This window comes from Choloepus didactylus, chromosome 9 (assembly GCF_015220235.1).
Source record: "Choloepus didactylus isolate mChoDid1 chromosome 9, mChoDid1.pri, whole genome shotgun sequence".
Classification (NCBI taxonomy): domain Eukaryota; kingdom Metazoa; phylum Chordata; class Mammalia; order Pilosa; family Megalonychidae; genus Choloepus; species Choloepus didactylus.
This window is the reverse complement of record NC_051315.1, coordinates 22,855,164-22,878,888: the sequence shown is the minus strand read 5'-3', so window position 1 is coordinate 22,878,888 and position 23,725 is coordinate 22,855,164. Positions and strand designations below refer to the sequence as shown.

General features: G+C 38.5%; 1 protein-coding gene across 5 annotated transcripts in view; it reads left to right on the top strand.

Annotated features, from left to right (window-relative positions):
• Positions 1–23,725, top strand: part of MAP3K19 (mitogen-activated protein kinase kinase kinase 19) — a 74,210-nt gene that overhangs the window by 33,242 nt on the left and 17,243 nt on the right. For all 5 annotated transcript variants that reach the window (XM_037850329.1, XM_037850328.1, XM_037850330.1 and 2 more), the window contains 3 exons: positions 10,113–10,209; positions 16,249–16,327; positions 17,282–17,541. In XM_037850329.1, coding sequence (XP_037706257.1) covers positions 10,113–10,209; positions 16,249–16,327; positions 17,282–17,541 — 436 coding nt within the window. The remainder of the gene's footprint in view (positions 1–10,112; positions 10,210–16,248; positions 16,328–17,281; positions 17,542–23,725) is intronic.

Sequence of the window (23,725 nt, the reverse complement as noted above, 5' to 3'; positions counted from 1 at the left end):
AAAACTATACAGAAACAATAAGAATGCATGAGCTACAATTCCATGGAACAATATGGATGAACCTCACAAATATAATGCTGAGCAAAAGAAGCCAGACAGAGTGACTACTATCTGATTCTGTTTATGAAAAGTTCACAAGCAGGCATAACAAATCCACTGTATTAGAATTCAGGATACTGGTTGATGACAGAGCCTTTTGGGATGCTATTTGGGGTAATATTCTTCTACTGATCTGGTTACACAGGTGTGTTCAGTTTATAAAAAGTCATGAATCTAATGTGAATTTTTCTGAATGCACATTATACTCAAATTAAAAGTAACAAAAAAGTGAGGGGAAGGAAGAAATGTCTCCAAATGTTTGAGAACAAGTATATTGTTTTCAACCTAGAATTCAATGCACAAACCAACTATCAATCAAATCTTGGAGTTGAATAAAGACATTTCTCAGACACTGTTAAAAGGTGTACTTCTGATGCACCTCTTCAGGAAGCTACTATGGGTTCTATTATTTTAAGAGAGTAAATTAAGAAATAGGGAAAAATGGGATCTATGATCTAGGTGATCTGGGATCCAACACAGGAAAGAGGAGGGAATCCCCGGTCTAATGGAAAAGGCAAGACCCAGGACTTCAGCCACATAGCAGGTTTAGAAGAAATAGCTCAGAATGGAGCAGGAGAATGGAGGTTTTCAGGGAGGAAAAGGAACTGATCTGTTATCTAATATTGTTGATCAAGTGGAGAGTTATAGTAAAAGACCTTTGGAGGTTGGGAAGACTTAGGCATTAAAAAAATAAGAAGAAAAATAAATGAAATGAAACAATTAGAGATAAAAACAGAAATTTATATTTATACAGTAAATATATTGTGTGTATAGTACAATACACACATAATCATTATTTTAACTTTAACTATTTAAACCAAAAAATAATTTTGGTTTAAACCAAAAAAGCAGAGTGAATTTATTGGGAGAATGGGGAAGAAGATATAAGAATATTAAATTTTCATCTACCATAATGAGAACTCAATAAGTAATGTCTAACTTTGATGACTCAAGAGATAGTAGGATAAATATATAATCTAGAGATAATGAAGAAAAGACCAGAAGAAATAGCCGTAAGTGTGGAAGTGACTGCATCTTAGGGAAAGAAACCAATGATTTTGTTATGTTTGTTATCATTATTTGACTTTTAAAAATAATGTGCAGGTTTGATTTGATAAAAATTTAAATTAATTAAAAATTTAAAATACAGAAATGGTTAAGTCAGGACTCCTCTGGGGTAGAGAGTGGGATGTGGAAGGATGGAAACTTTAATTTTTTATATCATTTGAATATTTTACCTTTGTGCTTTTTAAACTTTTCAAAGCAGACGATCTGTTCAGGACAGATTGTACTATTTATAGTAGTTTAACAGTTCTCCAGCATTGCTTTAGTACAATGGTTCTCAGCTCAGGACAATTTTGCCCCTCCCCTCGCACTGGACATTGGCAATGTTTGGAGACATTTTTCATGTCACAACTTGGGATGGGGGTGGGGAGATGATGCTACTGGCATCTAGCAGGTAGAGGCAGGGATACTGCTGGACATCCTACAAATGCAGAATTATTTGGCCCAAAGAATTTAATCCAAAATATCAGTCATGCTGAGGCTGAGAAACCCCGCCATGTAGTAGGTTTTAATACAATACAAAAATACCTAGATACCAATCTTTAAAGTTAGTGGCATGCATTTATATAAATCGATAAAAGCACATTTACTTTTCATTTTTGTGGTATATTTAAACTACTTTCTTTTTAAAAGGACTAAAACTCTCTTCTTCATGTTAGAACAACTTCTTCATGTAACCTTAAAACTTTTTTTTTAACTTTCACTGTATCTTTTTCTTCTTGTGATTGAAATAACCTTTGAACTCATTTTTAAGGGAGAAATAGATTTTTTCACTATTGGATTTGCCTGTTGATCCCTGGTGCTTTCTCTAGTGTTTAAATTGCAAAACCGTAGGTCATCCTTCACTTCTTTTCTTTGAACGAAAACTTGCTTATTCTTTTTGGTTGTCTGCAATTGGTTTTTGCAGTTTACAAATAAGAGCAGCTCTCTTGATTATAAAACTGCTCTTGAGAGAGCCCTTTTATAGACTCTTCCAATCTTTTTTCGTCTTAGACGAATCATCTTTCTGAATTTAATTATGTATGATTTCTATGCTGCTTTTTAGTACTCCTGTTGCCTGGAGATTAGAACTCTGTGATCTATTTCTGGTCCATTTGTCACTTCCTGCGTTATTGTCAACGGTTTATCAAATCCATCTGTGTTTGGGATTTGCTTATTTTGACTTTTTCTCTCCTTCACTCACTAGTAGGTACATCATTTCAGTTCTCTTCCTTTGCAACCCAACCATATCTTAAAGTCTTTTGTGTTCAGCATTCTAAAAGAAATGAGAAAATGCTGAACTGTATCTGTTTTAGAGTCATTTCCATTATCACGTTCAAAGTAGATATTCCCTACGTCTTTTTTGTTTTTGATTCTTGGGCTTCTCCAGTTTATTCTGGAGCAGAAACTTTCATCTGGACTTGTAGATATCACAAATCTTTGTGGGTTTTTTTTTTTGTTTTTGTTTTTGTTTTTCTGTGCAAAACTTATAAATTAGGTTTCAGTAGCCTTTCTCTTCATTTTGCTCATTGCTATTCCTTTCTTTCTGGTTCCTCTTGAAATTATTTCTTTCAAATTTTTCATGGTGGCAGTACAGCAGAGTGATTAAGTACTTTGGAACCAGTCTCAGAGACAAAGTGTGAATCCTAGCTCTGCCACTAGCTAGCTGTGTGACCTTGGGTGAGTTACCTAACTTCTCTGGGCCTCATGTGTGATAATCTTTAGAGTTTTTGTGAGGATTGTGATTAGAGACTGACACACTTTGCAAGGAGTGAATTAATATATGTAAGGTGCATAGAACAGCCTCTGGAACTATACATAAAACTAGCCACTGTTATGGATTTTGTAGGTAGCTGTGGCACACTCTGCTGTCTGCCAACTTTTCCTAAAGGACTAAATGATAAATGAATTGAGCAGCTAAGACTGACCACAGACCATTAGTCAACACAGAAATCTAAATGAGAGTAGTACAGTCGTATACGTAACACTTCCAAATGAGGGTTACTATTTTCCAACATTTAGCATAAAATTTCATTGAATCATTGTAATTATGTGAAATGGTAGAAATATGGTTTGAGATATCATAAGGTGTTTTAGATGAAAAATTTTATATATGCATTTATGCTAAAAAGAAAAACTCAAGTGCTTTTTTTACTTCAATTGCTCTTTTTCACTCTATTATTCTTGTTATTTTGTGTGTGTGCTAATGAAGGTGTCAGGGATTGATTTAGGTGATGAATTTACAACTATGTAATGGTACTGTAAACAATCGAAAGTACGATTTGTTTTGTATGACTGTGTGGTATTTGAATATATCTCAATAAAATGAAGATAAAAAAAAGAAAGCAATAAAGAAAATGTTAATAAATGCAGATTAAACTTAAAAAAAAAAAAAACCTCAAGTGATCCATAAGCATCTGAAACTCTTGCCAACTTTTCTGTTAATCAAAAACTACAGATTCAAGCAACATTAACATAACCAATTCCAGCTACTATATTAAGAAAAATGGAAAGTGTTGATAATTGATAAAGGAGAAGATGTAGTGAAAAACATCCGTGCACTGCTAGTGGAGTATAGATAGGTACACATTTTTCTTTTAAAGCAATGTGTATAAAGAAACTTAATTTTCTTTATGCTCTTTGGCTCAGCAATTCCATATCTACTCTAAAAAAATAATGCAAAACTGGTATATTAACCACAAAAATGTTCACAGCACTGTGTGTAACCATAAAGAATTTAAAACTGCCTAATAGGAATTATGGAATTTATATTGTAAGAATCACAGGACTTATTAGATAAATAATGGTATAACCCTCTGACAGATATTTGTTGAGGGAAAAGCCATTAAAATGCCATTAAAATGATGTTTGCTTAGTAAATTGCTTATGTAATTTATGCTTATCTTAACTGCAAAAGCCAGATGCAAAAGTGTATGATGCAACTATATTTTAAATCCTTAGGAAATAAAAGATAAAGCAAATATAATTTCCATATGAACAGTGTTTGCTTTTTAGTTGTCAGATTATGGGCAATTTCTTTTTCCTCCTGCGCTTTCAAATAATACTTTTCTCTCTTTCCTTATATTGTAGAAAGAGTAAACCACCCTTTGTAAATGGATGGGAGGAAGAAGGAACTTGCCAGATAGCAGCAGAGTTTTTGAAACACAGAGAAGGATAGGCAGTGAAGTTAACATCAGTCTAGGAGCAGGTGAACCAGGACAGGTCTCCCACCTGCCACTGATCACCAGGATGGCCTGAGATAGGTACCTACCTGACCTTTGCCTGGAGGTCAAAAGTACTTTAATAACAGGAATCCAGCAATGGAATTATAAGTCTAGAGCCATAGTGCTAAAGCAATTGGACTGCCATTCGCCTTACCTATGTTGCTGAAGTGGCATGTAGATTGGCATTGGCCTGATTCTAGACATTTTTCCACCTTTCTGTAAGCAACCTGTGGCATCCTCTCCAAAGCTGTAGTAGAGAGCTGAGGCATTCACCTACTTGCCCAGAGAAAGTGCATGTTCGCCTCTTCCTTTCAATTTTATTTTTCATTCTTACTTCAGAAACTTGGCTCTGAACTAAGAGATTTTCCAAGCCAAAGGTCTTCTGCTATTTCAGTTTTGTTTTCAGAAAGCACTAATACTCCTGCAATCTCAACTTTTTCTTTATGTGTTTACTAGTCACAAGATTCCTGGCTCCCAAGCATACTACTATGTTTGGCTGAGCAGCCATTTTGAAAATGTGAAATCTTCATTTCTTGTACAGGATAGGTATTTAGATAAACTATCTGTTTGTCTGTGTTCATGGCTGCTTTTGATTTTTGCTTTATTAATGATACAGTGCCACTCTTCTCTGATTCCCTAAGAGGATATGGAGCAAGCTGCTTAGATGCCAGCAGAATGTTTATTGGACACTCTTAGGGACAGAAAAGAAAATCCTTTGGTTTGGCTTAAGAAATTAAGTCATTTTGATTCATTCCCTTTGATCTTCTTTCAACCTCCCAGCCAAGCTGGCAGGATCTTGAGTCTTTTTGTCTGCCCTTCCCTGCATACAGAAGAAGCCTTGTTTGTCTCTGTCTCTGCACCCCTCCATTGTTTCACTGAGTGCAGCATTGGCGGGATGTGTCTCCCCTAAGACCTGAGATCTTGAGGATGTATTCTCTAAAGATAGCTGCCCAGGAATTCCCCTTCATTACACATATCCCTGACCAAAGTGGTATGTATTTTTCGTTTCCATTTTGGATAAACGTGGGCAGAAAAGGTTAGTTTTAGAAGAGCTCTGTGGTTGGAGCTCTGTAAGAATCTTTTAAAAGGAATAGGGAATTAGTGGCTATTAATGTAGCCACGACTTCCTTCCCTAAAACACAAAAATCACTGTTTCATGGAAGAATGGTTTTTAGGCCAGATCTACACTTATCTCTGTCTAGAGCATTTCGTGTCTATACGTGTTGCTTACGTGCTGTTTGCAAAGTGCCTTGTCTCTTTTAACCGCTGCACATAAAGCAATACCAAAACTTGATACAGAATGCACCTTAGGGGAAGGGCTTTGTTTTTCAAGAGGGGAGTGAAAGGAGAGACCTCTTCCTGCCTTTTGAATAAGAACAGCCAGCTTTTAAGTCTTAGCTTTGACATTACCAGCCAGGTGATAATATATATACTCCTTCTGCTGGCCCGCTGCCTTCCATAGCTATCTTACAAGCTGAAGTTAGAATTGCAGCATCTGTCTGACAGGTTCCAGGTTTCCTCTTGGTTGGGTGAGATCCTTGTTCTATACATTCAATTGCCTCAGATTCCTGTGGCCCCAGGGATCCTCCCAGTCCTCATTCCCCCTAAACAAGTTCGAAATCCATTATTATGGGTACTAAAGTACCTACTACACCGTATGCATATTTATGTATTCATTTTGTCCAGTTTATTTTCATCGTGTATAATCTGAATCCAGCATTAGTGTCATACATCTTCCACAAGTGTCAAACTTGTGCAACTTTTTTGTTCTCAATCATTTAATTTATTGACAGGAGACACTGCTGTGGTTCTTGATTTAGCAGCAACCATTCTTTGTTTACATAGAGTTATGGTTTTATTTGTTGTTTTTCCCTGAATTGGAAACATAAATAAAGTTTTCCACATTACTTTTTTAAAGTGCTTTAGTAAGTATGAACTCCTGCATGAACATAAGGTATGACAACTAAGTTGTTATGATTGAATACCTAAAATATTTCTGATGGCAGTATAAATAGAGGGTTCTATTTTTATTATTTTCTGTGACAACTGAAATGAACCATGTAAAAAAGAAAGCATTTGCCTTTTTCATGAAAATGGCACCCAAAGCGAAGAAGGAACCCCTTGCCCTTTGCCAAACGAAAGTCAAAGCAAAGGCTTCAAAAGTCAACAAGGCGGTGCTGAAAGGCGTCCACAGCCAGAAAACAAAACTATCAGCACATCACCCACCTTCTGGCAGCCCAAGACACTGCTTCCCCTAAGAAAACTTCTAATACCCTCAGAATAGCACCCCCAGGAGAAACAAGCCTAGCCACTCCACCATCATCACGATCCCCCGGATGACTGAGTCAGCCAGGAAGAAGACTGAAGACAACACACTTGAGTTCATTGTGGATGTCAAGGCCAAAAGCACCAGATGAAATAGGCTGTGAAGAATCTCGGTGACATTGATGTGGCCAAGGTCAACAACTGGATCAAGCCTGAAGGAGAAAAGAAGGCCTATGTTCTACTGGCTCCTGACTGTGATGCTTTGGATGTTGCCAGCAAAATTGGGATCATCTAAACTGAATTCAGCTGGTGAATTTGAAATATAATTTTTTTTTCACTGTTGGAAAAAAACTTTGAATGAATTATATGGTGTGTGAATGTATCTCAATAACAGAGCATTAAAAAAGAAAGAAAGGATTTCCAAGTTCTATTGATAATTAATGAATGAAACATTAGAGTCTTTGTGACAAAGCCTGGCCAATTGTCTGAACTGTTGGAAGATAAGAATCTGCATTTAAGGCAAATGCTTTTTATATACAGATTCCTCTCAGATGTATGGGACACCAAGCCAGAAACTAATTAGAACATCTGGCTTGTGATGGAGTTGCTTTAACTACTGCTTGGGTCATCATGGTTTTAGAAATTAAAAGTGAAATTAAAAGTGAAAGATTACTAGCAACAACTTCTAATGAAGGAAACTAGGAACAACACAAATTCTAATATGAAAACAGGTGTTCACTGGAGACCTTGGGAGAAATTTTAAAAATCAAGTATGTTTTTCAACCTTGCTTTTCAGCATAGTGATTATTTTCTAGAGAGTAAAGAGGAATTTTGATTAAAAACACATATATCACATATATCAGACATAACCTTGTGACCCACATTGGGGACTATATATTCATTTATGATTTCTTATGTATCTTTATAGACAAACATATTTATTATACCAGTTGTCAGTAAAGCAAAAATAAACCTGGAGATATCTTAAATGCCCACCAGTAGGCAAATGTTTGAATAAATTGTAATAACTATAATATTAGTATATAAAAATAGTAAATATTTGTCAGTTATTAAAAAGAATAGATTAATCTAAAAGTTTGACAATATTTCTTGGTAGCAAGCCTTGGTAGGAAACGGGCTCTTGCCTCCTTTATGGATAAAAATGCAAAATAGTACAACCCCTATGAAGGATAGTTAAGTAGTGTCTGGCAAATTCCATTTAAATTTATTCTTTGTCTCTGAAGTCCCTCCTCTTAAGTATTTATTCCAAGGATACACTGGTAGAAATATCAAAATAAAAAAGTACATGGAAGCTATTCACTGCCACTATTTGTAATAGCAAAAGACTAGAAGGCCCAAATACCTATCAGTAGGAGATTGGTTGTAAAAACTGGATTACACACAACTGTATGATGGTACTGTGAACAACTGATTGTACACTTTGGATGATTGTGTGGTATGTGAATATATCTCAATAAAATTTAATTTAAAATAACTAGGTTACATCTATGCTATGGAATGCTATGGAGTTATCAAGAAGAATGAGAAGTATCTCTCAATTTTGCTTTGAAGTGATTCATAGAATATATAGTTAAGTGAACAAAGCAAGGTGGAAAAAATATATATGGTATGCTACCAGGTGGCGCTGGCCAGCCCGCAGCTCCCCCACCAGTGTAAGGAGGTATGGAGCCTTTAGTTCTCCTGGTGACTCTGATCCTGTCAGGGGCATGGCTGACTGAAGCTGGAATCTGAATTCCAGCCCCTGGGGTCTGAATTCCCAGAAGGAGGACTGCCAGTTGAGCTGGACCTCCCTCCAGTCTCCCAATCCTGAGAACTCCAGTTGTCTCTCAGGGGCACTATTCCCTTCTCCTCTCTCCTCTTTGGGGCCTCTCCAGGTAGATTCCTTGGTCAGCCTGAGTTGCCAATTAAAGACGGGGCTGGAGGCCTTCAGTAGTGAATACGGAATTTAAAGACACTGTGGGTACTCTGTCTCCCCTCAAGCCCAGCCTAGTCCCTCAACCTGGGCTTTCCAATAGAAAATAACCACATATATTACTTTTAGATTAAAAAAAAAAAAAAAAAAAAAAAAGAGTCTCTTTTAAAAGTCTTTCCCCAGCCTGGAAGTTTTGTCAGTGTCAGAATAGAGCATTTAAAGATATGCTTTGGGCTATTGTCTGATAATTACTCTCCAATGGCTTCAGTTCCACCCCTGCCGGGGGCTATTGAAATGCAAAAAAGATAAGGGATCAGTGAGAAGCCAGAAGGGACAAAATGTAAGGAAAAAAAAAATGGCTTTTTTGGAGTCTGGGAATGGGTGCCCGCTTTTACGTGCCCCCACTTCTTGGAGCCCAGCCCTTCTTTAGCACCCCAGCTCCCAAAGTTAGTTAATTAATTTGTTAATTAATTCTGCAGTTGAGGCTGGGTTGAGCCTCCCTTCTTGCCCTCAGCAGATTGCTGTTTTTTGTCCCCCCCCCCCCCTTTCAGGGAGCCGGCAACAAGACAGTCTGTGAGGTCTGGGTGGGGAGGGGTGCCAGACCCCTGGTCCGGGGAACTTACAATGTTCGCTGCGATCTCAGCTTTTCCTCCAATTCCAAACTTGTGTCCAATGTGTGACTGGTTACTGGAGACCCCGAAAACACTGTTTCATGTAGTTCTTGGGTAATTGCCAGCTGCTCTAGGGGAGAGACAAAATTCTGCTTCTCACCGCTCCGCCATCTTGCCCCCTTCAAACCATATGTTTTTTAATGGATATCTATAGCGAGGGAGGAAACTGGACAGTAAGTTGAAGACAGAATGTACCTTGTTTGGGAACCATGTAAAATTTTATATAATTAATAAACAAAGTTAAATGTTTAAAAAGTAATCCCTAAAAATCAAAAGCAAAGCAAATGAATTGAACTATGTAATGTGTTCGTGGTATAACCACACATGACTTTAAAACATTTGACATTTTTAAACACCACTAAGGACAAAATTTTGAGAGGTTGAGCACCATGAATAGATGAGAAAACTGTCCGAGTGAAAACTTGAATCAGCTTTGCTGCCTGCTCTCAGTCTAGAGTCACAGCTGTAGCTTCCACAGGTGCAGGGTTTTCCACTCCCACCATTTGTAAATAAATGATGCCGTAGGCAGGCAATGTGGAAAAGATCATGTTCCTCTGGGGTTATTCACTGTGATTATGGCGAAAGGATTCTTTCCAGTTATCCACCAGATGGGAATTGTGGCAGCTTGGCAGCCTGGCCCCTGACATGATAAAGTATAAAATATTGAATTTCTATGTGCCTGTGTAATTTTAGCTTTGATCTTCATTTTTGATCCTACAAGCCTGGTGCTCCAGGGAGCAGATACTTTCCCATTATTTAAGCTTTTTATCCAATTCAAAAGGAATCCACTGTGTGAATGCTGTGTTAGCCTAGAAAAATCAGCATTCATTCTGCCAATAAACTAGTACATTGAGTTTTTATTTTGTGACATTTCAGGAGCTTGACCAAGATGGTGTCTGCAATAATTCCATATTGGTTAGTGAAGAAGGAGATCAGAGTGGCGATGTACAAGACTGGCAACCCGGGACAGAAGGTATTGAGCTCCTAAACTTGACGTGTTTACAAGGATAACATTGATTATTTAGATTTTTCCCTAATTTCAGAAGTGATCAGTGCAGAACTTTGGAAACACATAAAAATACAGAAGAAAAGAAAAACACTTATAATCTTATCCCTTGGCCCATATCTGAATCACTGAATTTTGGCAACTTTTCTCTCCTTGTTCCTGCCAAAATGGGCATCACTCTTCTAGCTCTTTATTCGAATCACTGCACTCCAGCTTAGCCAGCAATTTCCCTTTTGTCTGACAACACAGTTCCCCCATACTTTCCTCTCAGAATCTTCCTCAGCTTCAGAGCTTTGTTCCCTTTTGGGACCCAGAATTTCTCTACCAGCTGTTGTTCCTGAGCTCCTCTGCTGAGAGGATTTGGGGGCAGAATACAAGGCACTAGAATCTCTAGTCTCAGTCTTTAAATCTAAGGAGCTAAATCTGGAATTTTCCAGAACAACACCCATTTCAAATATGTAATCCTGTCATACGCACAAGTGCCCTTGCATTTAACAGACCACAAGATATTTGCAGAGTGTCACCTCAGAACATAGTCACCACAGCTATCACATTTGTCCATCTATTCGCCTGTAAACTTCTTAAGTTTAATGTTTATTTGAACTTCTCCAATTTCTCTCTGGCAATTTTCTAACTTCCATTTCTAACACTCCAGGGAAGCTGCCCTCTTGGATGCCCTTGTTTTTCTCTTTGAACCTCCTTGAGCAAGTGCTGCAGTGTTCTCTTCCTGGCTCTCTCCTCCAGCCTTTTGTGCAATTGCTGCCCTCTCCTGGGGAGCCTGCTGCCTTTCGCAAACTCTTGGAATCTCCTCTCCCTAGGCTGAGCACAGAGAATAATTTAGTAATATTTAAAAATATTAACACCATTAGCCCTGAAAGGAGGTAATTAAATGAGCAAATCCTGGTCCCCTTCTGAATAGTCTTTGTGGTCTGCTTTTGACATTTACAGACTTCAAAGCCAAATTCTCAAAAGCCTGTGTACGGAGCACCTTCTGAGAGATTAAGTATTTAGCTTATTCTGCTTAATATGGGGATGACTAGTAATTCTTTTTAAATTGATTTGTAATATTTTAGGTTTTAATATATGAGCCATAACATTTATAAATTTATGTAACATCTCCACTAAGCTCTTTGCACTTTTAATAAATTGTTTTACAAATTTGAAAGAAACAGTGATCTTTCTGATGAATTTTCTCCTCACAGTTGATGGAGGCCTATCTAAGTAATTAGCTAACTGACCAACTAACTTAGCTGGTTAAGCTAGTGTTAAACTGGTTAAGCTGGCTAAGCTAGTGTTCTGGTTTGCTAATACTGCCGTTATGCAAAACACCAGAAATGGATTGGCTTTTATAAAGGTGGTTTATTTGGTTACAAAGTTACAGTCTTAAGGCCATAAAGTGTCCAAGGTAAGGCATCAACAATAGGGTACCTTCACCGGAGAAAGGCCATTGGTATTCGGAAAACCTCTGTTAGCTGGGAAGGCACGTGGCTGGCATCTGCTTGCTCCCAGGTTGCATTTCAAAATGGCGTCAGCTTTCAATGGCCGTCTTCAAAATGTCTCTCTAATCTGCAGCCCTGAGCTCCTTCTGTCTGAGCTCTTAAAGGGCTTGGGTAAACTAATCAAGTCCCACACTGAATGGGCGGGGCCACACCTCCATGAAAATAATCTAATCAAAGGTATCACCCACAGTTGGGTGAGTCACATCTCCATGGAAACAACATAATCCAAAGATTCCAAGCTAATCAACACTAACACGTCTGCCCCCACAAGATTGCATTAAAGAACATGGCATTTTGGGGGACATAATACATCCAAACCAGCATAGCTAGTTACACTTTTCAACCACAAAGTCTGAAATAAAAATTTTCTGAGCATTAGTTGTGCATTGTACATTGAATACCAATAAATCTCTTAAATCCTATTTACATGTTGTTTCTAACATACCCTGAGTTATTAATGATAAAAATGCTTTCATACCCTGTGAAGACCTTATGCATATACCATGTAACTATTTATTTTGTGTTTTGGATATCCACATTTAATCATTTAATTTATATCTGTCCATCATATTTTCTATTAAAAAGGGAGCAGCACCAACTAAAACATGTAAACCCTATAATGTTTGGATCATAAACATTATTTATGGGGAACTTTGGTATTTCTGCAGAATGCATTTGCTTTATTATGTGCTTGTGCAGAAGAGAATGGGTAAAATACAATGTATAGGACCTCATCCCCTCCAAATTCGTCATCTTTCTCTTTAGTGCAAAAATCTTCCTGAGTTCCTCCATCAGCTATTTTCCCAGAATATAACAGACTGTGTAGATTGGAAATTGAGCATGTAAAATTACTCTTTACAAGAGTGAAGAAGAGCCTATTTCCTGAAATTATTGTTCTTAAAAATGTTCTTTAATATCAGTGTATATCCATCAGGATCCTAGTTACAGATAACAGAATCTACTCTCTTTGGGTTTAAAAAGAAGCAATCTTTAAAAGAGATACTAGAAAATTTCCAGATCAATAAAGAACCTGGGCCAGGGGTGGTGGTGGTGGGGACAGACTCTAGATTGGATTTTCAGGAAGAATTTCCATAACATCTCAAAACTGGCCACTACTGACCCACAAATCATACTGCCTCTGCACAAACAGGAAGCTGACCCCACTGTCAACTTAGAACCCCCTCCCTCTGCTGCACCAACAGAAAGGTGCTTGTGTTCAGTCTTCTTTTCATGTAACTTACATGAATCAGTCTCTTAAGTCTGTCTGAACAGCCTGGACTTCAGTGGCAAAGCAGGCTGGATAATGTAGTTTTAAAAAATTCTATGTTGGAAAGATGAGATTCACAATTTAGGAATTTGATGTGGGAAAGAGTATCAAAATATCTTGACCTTGTTGCCCACAACCCAGAGAGATATGCCCACCTGTTTAAACAGAACAAGGAGGAAAACACAGGAAAGTAGACTATTCTGGAGAAAATAGTTCTTTGATGAATGAGTTAGGATGGGCTGGATTTTAAATTTTCATTTTAATAATGATTTTTACATTAACAACAGATTAATTATTATTTTCCAACTTTTTATGAATGCCATTTTTACTTCTGTGAACAAAGTGTATCTGGCCATGTTTAAATGTTGCCTGTTGTTTTCTCTCTACTGTAACATTTTCAGGTGGGGTTATTTGCACTTTCTTATGTGGAAAATGACATCAGATAGGAGCAAGTGTTTTATTTTTACACGTGAAGCTGCATCATGTCTCCTGGCCTCTGGGTGGTTAAGAGGCTTTATCTATAGCTCCCACAGCCACTGACAAATTTCAGGGGACAGAACAAAGAGAACATTTGTATGTTCCCATCAGATTTCAGAGTCAGTACATTCTGTAATCTTTTTTTTCACATTTAGGAGCAACAATTAGGATGGCAGCCATTAGCTTTTAGTAATTTATAAAAAGGCAGTTATTTTTTTAGACTTGTGTATTGCAACTTTGTTCCTTAATTTGAAAAATGAACTCAGTTAACAGAATTTTCCCCCAATAGTCTCATAAAGCTCATAATTTATTTTATTTGTTGTGGTGAAAATCACATAACATAAAATTAACCATTTTAAGGTGTACAATTAGTACATTCCCAATATTGTGTACCTATCACCTCTACCTAGTTCCAAAACATGTGCATCACCCCAAAAGGAAACTCCTTACCCATTAAGCAGTCAGTCCCTATCTCCTTGTCCCTAGCCTCTGGTGATGACCAATCTGCTTTCTGCCTCTTTGGATTTGCTTATTCTGGATAGTTCATATAAATGGAATAATATAACATGTGACCCTTGCGTTTGGCTTCTTTCACTTAGTTTAATTTTTTTCGAGGTTCATCCATGTTATAGCATGTATCAGTACCTCAGTACCTCATTCCCTTTTATAGCTGAATATTTCATTGCATGAATATACTGTAATTTGTTTATCCATTCATCCATTGGTGGACATCTGGGTTGTTTCCATCTATTGGCTATTGTGAATAGTGCTGCTAGGAACACTCGTGTACCAGGATTTGTTTGAGTACCTGTTTTCAATTCTTTTGGGATATATCTAGAACTACTGGGTCTTATGAAAATTTTATGTTTACCTTTTTGAGAAACCACCAAACCATTTTCTGTGGCACCTGTGCCAGTTTACATTTCCATCAGCAATGTATGAGCCTTCCAATTTTTCCACATCCACACCTAACAGACTCTCTGGGATTATTAAACATTCTGTGCGTATTAATCCTCAAGAATTACGAAAGTACAGTCATTCTGAAATCTGTGTTCTTGTGAATCCACCCTACTCCATTTTTAGCTTCCACAGCAAAGCACTGAAGGCACCTCAGCTGTACTAAAACACACTTTCACTGACAGTTAGTTATTAGGAATATATGCTGTCTGCTTTTCTAACTCTAACACGTCAGCCATGTTTTTACACTCAAGGCTGACTACAAAAATGTTACGAAAGACATCCATTTCCCTTTCAAGCACAGCAGTGACCTTGAACATGTCATGCAAACTCATGAGTGGTGGTCTCTTCATCTCCAAAATGAAGGGCTTGGATCCGACAACCTCTAAATTCCTTCCAGCTATGTAATTCCAAGCCTCTCATTTCATATTATGTAAATAGTATAGTGATGGGATCCTTGAAAAGTAAAAAAAATTAAAATTTAAAGAATTGACCATTCCAAAGAAATTTCATTTTAGATGCATTCCTTGCTATTGTATAATATTAGAAAACTTACAGTCAAGTTGTCTTATTTGAGAAACATCAAGAGCACCAAAGCTAGATATATTCTCATGGTACTATGAAATGTAATATTGGATGACAAAGACAGTAAATATCATTATCAGTTGCCTGACTGTAAACGAAAATCTTCCTCTTGGAAATGTTCACTGCTGTTTTTAATGCACTACTCTCATAAATGACACAGACATAAAAATAGAACAATAAAACGCTTTCACTGTGGTGATTTCTATATATGTGGCAAAATATCCAAAGTCCTAAAAAAGTAATAAAAAGTTAATAATGGAGATGGTAAGGACAGTGATAGCTGCTATTGAGTAACTCTCTCAAGGCCACCCAGGGAGTTCCAGAGGAGGAATGTAGCCCCAGGTCTGTCTGATTCTCAGCCCCATCCTTACCTTCTCTGCTATACTTCCCTAACACTCAATCAGTGGCACTTATTAAAACACCTGCTCCCCCAAGGATATACAGATGGAATGAATGGCCCTGACAAACACATAGAGGAGAACATCGTTCCTCCTCACTGCTCTCAACACTGTTTACATACTTGTATCATAATGCTTAGGTCAAGTACATTTTGCCACAGCTGCATCTTGTTTATTTCTATATCTTGGACACAAAGCAATAGGCTTGGCATAGACTTAATAAAAGTTTGTTGAATGGAGAAAAAAAAAATGAATGTATGAACAAATCTTGAAGTCCAGGCAGTTTTTGAGTGGTTCACTTTAGGTTATTAAAGAAATTTGTTTAATGTGCTACATGGTTAGCAAGGATGGATTATGCAGGTTGGAATTTTCTGTCTTAAGGGTGATACTTGGAATTATTATAGGAAATCAGACAGGAGATGACCAAAATTACAAATATGAGCAAGTTCCCACGGGCCTACATAAATTAGCTCATTCAAACCTCACAGTAGTCCTGTGAGGTAGATGTCATCAGTCCTTCTTTGCAGAATGAGGCCTTGTTTTTATTCATTAGGAGGTAACACTGCAGAAGTTTATTTTACATGCGGGTTTTTTGGTTTTGTTTTGTTTTTGGCTCTTTAAACAAACATTTGTTTAGACCTATCGCATGCTGGATGGGAAAGACATAAAGATGACTGAACCTTAGTCCCTAGTTAATGTCCATTCTTTAATAATTGATTAAGAACAGATTAGCGAAATAATCAAAAATAAAATACTTTCCCCCTATTATCACTGGAATTCATTGCTTTCTTCTTTCTTCTCCTACTGTCATGTGTTTCTATAGGTGCTGAGATTATTGTTACTTTTCCAAGAGATGTTGGTCAGCCCCAAGAAATGAGTCAAGAAGATTTCAAAGAAAACAAGTAAGGAATATTCTTTGAAATGTTAGATTGGAATGTAAGTATGAAGTATGAAGTGAGGATATTTGTATGGCAACCTATATTTTTAGTAATTTGGCCCCAAATGATGGTCCAGAGCAGGAGCCAGACAATATATATTTCAGGTTTTGTGTGCCATAGGGTGTCTGTTACAATGATTCAATGCTGCCATTGTAACACAAAGGCAGCCACAGACAATGTATGTAAACAAATGAACAGGGCTGTGTGCCAATGAAACTTAAAAAAAAATAAGCTGGAGGCTGGATTTGGCTCATGGGCTGTAGTTTGCTGATACCCACTCTAGAGCATTGCTGCTCAGAATGGTTCTCTGGTGCTTCTGTTACCAGTCCATGATGCGGCTAGTACAGAACTTGAGGGTCACTAGCCACTTAGAACATTATATACCAATTTGACAAAGTAATTTTATATTCATTGACCTGTTAATAAAAAATTGAGGCTTATTATTATTTTTTGCGTGGTTTAGTTTTTTGTTTTATTTCTTATAGTGATTCACTTTTATTATATTTTACAAAAGTTCTCAGTCCAGGATGGATTTGAATATTTAGAAACTGGGTCCATCACTAGAGGGTTTGAGAAGCATCAGGCTAGACGGTGCCTTTGGAGCAGTAAAAGGTGCATCCCCTGTGCCTCCCTTGGCATTCCAATTTCTCTGCCTTGGCGTGGGGACTGGGAAAACTGAAGTGGACCTAAACCACATGCATTCAGGCAATGGAACTGGGCGTGGAGGGCCAAAAAAGGTTTGGAAGCGAGTGGAAAGGTGGAGAGGGCTTTTTGTCTCTGGAATAGTGCCATGCACTCAGCAGCACCATCTGGAAATAGCTCTCCAGACTTTCTGATGATGTCAGGCTGAACTGAGAGCTGGAGATCCAGAAGACGTAGGGAATGAGTTGCAAATCAAACTGCTTCCCCTCTTTTTAGTCAGATAATCTCAGGGCATCAAGAATGGACAGGAGCACGTTCTGTTTCTCCTCAAAGTGAAATTGAGATGGTGGACCTCAGGACAAAGTCACCGACCACACAGTCTTTCCTCCGGAAGAAAGAAGAAAGTTCCAAGTTGCTCTGTGATGTGAGCTTGGGTTTTTTGTTGCCAAGACCTTGCTTAGAACCAAACATCTCCAAGTCTGTAATCAGAGAAGATGCTCCTAACTTTCTGACAGGGCAGCGAAGAAACTCTGAAGGTGAGTTGAACATTTAATTCCATAGTGATTCTGTTATTCTTTCAGTCAACAAATATTTACTGAGTGCTTCCTATGTGTCAGGCACTGCTCTAAAGGCCGGACTTAGAGTAGTGGACAAGATGGACAGTAGCCCCTGTCCCCTGTCCTCATGGGATTTACATTCCTGTGTTTTGGGGGGAGAGGGAGTGTTCTAGTTTGCTAATGCTGCCAGAATGCAGAACACCAGAGATGGGTTAGGGGGTTTATTTGGTTACACAGTTACAGTCTTAAGGCCATAAAGTGTCCAAGGTAACACATCAGCAATTGGGTACCTTCACTGAAGGATGGCCAATGGTGTCCGGAAAACCTCTGTTACTGGGAAGGCACGTGGCTGGCATCTGCTCCAAAGTTCTGGTTTCAAAATGGCTTTCTCCCAGGACATTCCTCTCTAGGCTGCAGTTCCTCAAAAATGTCACTCTTAGTTGCACTTGGGGTATTTGTCCTCTCTCAGCTTCTCCAGAGCAAGAGTCTGCTTTCAACGGCCATCTTCAAACTGTCTCTCATCTGCAGCTCCTGTGCTTTCTTCAAAGTGTCCCTCTTGGCTATAGCAAGCTCGCTCTTTCCTTCTGCTCCTATATAGTGCTCCAGTAATTTAATTCAGACCCACCCTGAATGGGCAGAGCAACACCTCCATGGAAATTATCCAATCAGAGTCATCACCCACAGTTGGGTGGGTCGCATCTCCACAGAAACACTCGAAGAATCGCAATCTAATCAACACTGATAACATCTGCCCACACAAGATTACGTCAAAGGTAATGGCGTTTGGGGGACACAATACATTCAAACCGGCACAGGGAGTCTGACAATAAACTGATAAATGGAAAAATACATACTACATCAGATGGTGGTAAATGCTATGGAGAAAAGAAATGAGGAAGGAGGATGGGCTTTTTGAGATTTTAAATAGGGTGAGGGATAGCATCACAGAGAAGGTAATGAACGAATACTTGAAGAAGAAAAGGGTGTAAGCCATTTGTGTATTTGGGGGAAGAATGAAGGCCAGTGTAGGTGAAACCGAGGGAGTAGGCGGCGAGTGCAAGGAAAGGAGATTTGGAATGTCGTGGGGGTAGTCACAGATTACTTAGGGTCATCTAGTACATTGAAGGAGTAAGTGAGATGGAGAGACTGGAAGGTGACTGGAAATGAAAATTTAAACAGCCTTTTAAAAGATGCTTTAATATAGCTATAGAATTACAAATTGTATCTTACAGTTGCATCTTTCCTGAATGATATGCAACTTTGGTTAAGAACCCCTGGATTAGATTATATTTTAGTCCTTCTTGTTCTTGCTTTCATATCTTTTAACCAGTATTTCACATTTTCCATTTCCTTTTCTCTCCATGCTCCATTCTGGGTAATTTTATTTTCACAAGTCTTCCAGTTCACTAATAGTCTTTAGTTGTATCTAATCTGCTGTTAACCTCACCCACTGAGTTTTTGCCACCAGTATTTTATTATGAAATTTTTCAAACACATAGCAAAATCAAAAGAATTTTAGTGAACATCTGTATACCCACCACCTAGATTCTACTTTTAACATTTTGCTGTATTTGCTTTATCATATCTGTTCATCTCTCCATCCCTCTATCTATCCATTAATCCATCTTATTTTTGTTGCATTTCAAAGTAAGGTGCAGACATCAGTACACATTTTCTAAATACTTCAGCATGTTTACAGTTTTTTCTTTTGAAAAAAATGTACATTAATGTACATTCACTGAGCTTTTACAAATGCATACACCTGTGAAACCCAACCCTTATTAAGATACAGGATGTTAGCATTACTCCCAGCAAGTTCCTTCATGCCTCTCCCCAGTCAATCCTAACCTGGCCCTCTACTCTCTGCAAGGTGTCCACTATTCTGTGTTTTTTCCACCATAGATTAGTTTGACATGTTCTAGAATTTCATACAAATGGAATCTCACAGCATATACTCTTCTGTGTAAGGCTTTTTTCACTTAGCATGATGTTCTCGAGATTCATCCATTTTATTACATGAATCAATAATTCATTTCTTTTTATAGCTGGATAGTATTCCTTTGTATGACTAAACCACAGTTTATCTATCCAGTCTTCTATTGATGGGCATTTGGGCTGTTTCCAGTTTTTCACTATTATATTTTTCATTATTATAAGTAAAGCTGCTAGAATCATTCTTGACCGAGTCTTTTTGTGAACATGTTTTCATTTATCTCTTAGGTAAATTCCTAAGAGAATTGTTGGGTCATAGGGTAGGTGGATCTTCAGTTTTTAATAAATGGCCAGACTTTTTTCAAAGCTGTTGTACCATCTTACACTCCTACCAGCAATGCATAATGTTCCAGTTGTTTCATATCCTCACAGCATTTGGTATTATCCAGTCTTTTTAAGTTTTTAACTTTGGTCATTCCATTGGGTGTGTGGTGGTATCTCACTGTGGTGGTAGTGGTATAACATAGCAAAAAACCTATAGTGGATGATGACTGCGGTTAATTGTACAAATAAAAAAAGCTATTACATGAACTAGAACAAATGTACATCCCTATTGCAAAGTGATAATAATAGGGTGGTATATGGGAAAAAATACAATTAATGCAAACTAATAACAGTGACATGGTAAGATTCTTTCATCAGTTATAACAAAGGCATTATACCAAAGCTAACCATAAACAGTAGGGGGGTGTGCTGGTTTGAATGTATTATGTTCCCCAGAAAAAGCCACATTCTTTGATGCAATCTTGTGGGGCAGACATATTAGTGGGGATTAAGTTGGAACATTTGGATTAGGTTGTTTGCATGGAAATGCACCCCCACCCAGCTGTAGGTGATAACTCTGATGGGCTCATTTCCATGGAGGTGTGGCCCCACCCATTCAGGGTGGGCCTTGATCAGTGGAGCCATATGAATGAGCTGACGGGCAGAGGAAACTCAGTGCAGCTGTGAGTTATATTTTGAAGAGGAGCTACAGCCAAGAGGGACACTTTGAAGAAAGCACAGAAGCTGCAGATGAGAGACAGTTTGAAGATGGCTGTTGAAAGCAGACTCTTGCTCCAGAGAAGCTGAGAGAGGACAAATATCCCAAGTGCAACTAAGAGTGACATTTTTGAGGAACTGCAGCCTAGAGAGGAACATCCTGGGAGAAAGCCATTTTGAAACCAGAACTTTGTAGCAGATGCCAGCCACGTGCCTTCCCAGCTAACGGAGGTTTTCCAGACCCCATTGGCCATCCTCTAGTGAAGGTACCCGATTGCTGATGTGTTACCTTGGACACTTTATGGCCTTAAGACTATAACTGTGTAACCAAATAAACCCCCTTTTATGAAAGCCAGTCCATTTCTGGTGTTTTGCATTCTGGCAGCATTGGCAAACTAGAACAGGGAGTATAAAGGCTATGAGATTTTTTTTTTCCCAGAAAAATGAGAATGTTCTTATATTGATTGTGATGGTGATTGCATAACTATGTGATTATACCAGAAGCCATTGATTGTACACTTTGGATGGATTGTATGGTGTGTGTACAGTTCCAGTTGTGTGTAATGTTCCAGTTGTTTCACATCCTCACAAGTATTTGGTGTTATCAGTATTTTTTAGTTTTTAACCTTAGCCATTTGGTGGGTGTGTGGTGGTATCTCACTGTGGTGGTAGTGGTATCTCATTGTGAATCCATCCATTTAGTTTAAAATAAAAATTAAAAGTAAAAATTAAAAAATAGTACTTTAAGGCCATTTATTCAAGTATACTTCCATATCTCTGTATGTTTCTAGTGATATTTTTTCATTGTTCAATTTTAGACTTTATCTCCTAGGATTTAACACTTTATTACTTCCCTTATACCCAACCTACCCCCATTTTCTCAATCTTTGTGTTTAAAAAAATCAGTATTCAGCACAACATGGTGAACATAATTAACAGCACTGAATTATATATGTGAATGTGGTTAAAAGGGGAAATTTTAGGTTGTATACATGTTACCAGAATGAAAAAAAAAAACATAAAACCGCACAACAGAAACAGTGAACCCTTTTGTAAACAATGGACTATAGTTAATAGCACAATTAAAAAATGTTCCTTCATGAACTGTAACAAATGTACCGTATTAATGGAAGGTGTTAATAATGAGATGGTATATGGGAACTCTCTGTGTTGAGCTATGATTACATTTCCTTTCTTTTTAAACATTTTATTTTTTCCTGGTGTTAATAACTGCCTTATTTCATCATTTGTTTATGTTGTGTCATCTGTCACTAATTCATCTCTTTCCTTTCTTGTGGACCGGTAAAATTCATCTTGGTATAGTCAGCTACACATCAGGTTCTCTGCTGGCTCCTTTCATTTTTGGAGACTTTGCTCCTGGAACCCTCTGCCCTGCTGTTTCACTCTGCTTTGCTCTGGACCTACCAACCAGCCATCTGTTTGGGCTCTCCCTTTGCCTGTCCCCCGTTTTGGATCCCCGTGTACTAGATGCATGCCTTCCTTTTCCTTGGCCTGCTCCCTCATTTCAGTGGGTTACGTTTTCTGGTAGCTTCCTGAGAAAGGGTGCATGGAGTCTCTGAATGATAGTTTTCCTTTGTCTCTGCTTCCTCTGATGTCTTTTTTCTGTTTGCTTTGTTTTTTGTGTTTTCTTATTAGAGGCTTTTCTCACATTATCTGTTGATCCTTGGTTGTCTATGTGTATTTGAGGGGGCAGCAACCAAAACTGCTGTGTGCTTGAGTAGGGCTTGTTGAATGGGCCTTGAAGGAGTCCAGTGGGCAGAGAGACCTGGACCCCCATGTCCCCAGGCCTTTCTCTTGGCTGGCTCTCTCTAAAGAAGGATGGTTCAACATCCTGCCTGTAGGCTATAGAGCTGGAAGCCAATGTTCTTGGCCCTGAGGGGGCTTTACATATTTCAGGTGCAGACTTTCACTTAGCCCTTTTATTTTCAGTCCAGCACCCCATTTCTAAAGAAGCTTGTGCCAGTTTGAATGTATTGTGTCCCCCAAACGCCATTATCTTTGATGTAATCCTGTGTGGGCAGACATTATCAGTTTTGATTAGATTTCTTTGACTGTTTCTTTGGAGATGTGCCCCACCCAGCTGTGGGTGATGACTCTGATTGGATATTTCCATGGTGGCGTGGCCCTACCCATTTAGGTTGGGCCTTGATCAGTGGAGCCATATAAATGAGCTGACAGACAGAGGGAACTCAGTGCAGCTGAGAGTGATGTTTTGAAGAAGAGCTACAGCCAAGAGGGACACTTTGAAGAATGCACAGGAGCTGCAGATGAGAGACAGTTTGAAGAAAGCCATTGAAGCAGACTCTTGCTCTGGAGAAGCTGAGAGAGGACAAATACCCCAAGTGCAACTAAGAGTGACGTTTTTGAGGAATTGCAGCCTAGAGAGGAATGTCCTGGGAGAAAGCCATTTTGAAACCAGAACTTTGGAGCAGATGCCAGCTACATGCCTTCCCAGCTGACAGAGGTTTTCCGGACACCATTGGCCATCCTCTAGTGAAGGTACCCAGTTGCTGATGTGTTACCTTGGACACTTTATGGCCTTAAGACTGTAACTGTGTAACCAAATAAACCCCCTTTATAAAAGCCAGTCCATTTCTGGTGTTTTGCATTCTGGCAGCGTTAGCAAACTAGAACAAAGCTATACCTGCTTCTTCAGTATCTTTGTGTCAAGGTCTCCAGAGAGTAAACCCTAGGCCTCTGCCAGGGGAGGGGAAGAGTGGTGCCTGACTGGTGGGGCAGGCAGGGAACCTGGAGTCTGCTCCATTTACAGACTGACAGGCCACCCTCTGGTTTTCAGCCTCACCTGCATCCCACCATCAGAGGATGCTGGTATTTTCAACGCCTGCTCCTTTCTGGGGTTCTCGTTTCTGATCAAATGCTCCCCCCTGCAGGCAATGAGCCAGAGAAAGCTGACAACTAAATCAGTTATAATCTGTCCTTGCAATTTTCACTGTCTAAAGTTTTGTGGACAGCACTCATTGGTTGTTTTATCTTCTGTTTTACTTTGTCCTTATTTACACCTTTTAAAATTCTTTTACTGTCATTTTAGTGAGGTTTGTGGGGAGTGGAGACAAGCTTATATATTCAATCTTCCATATTTAAGTGGAATTTTGTATGTATTTTAATAGGCTTTTAACATGTATTGCCAAATTACCGACTGGAACAAATT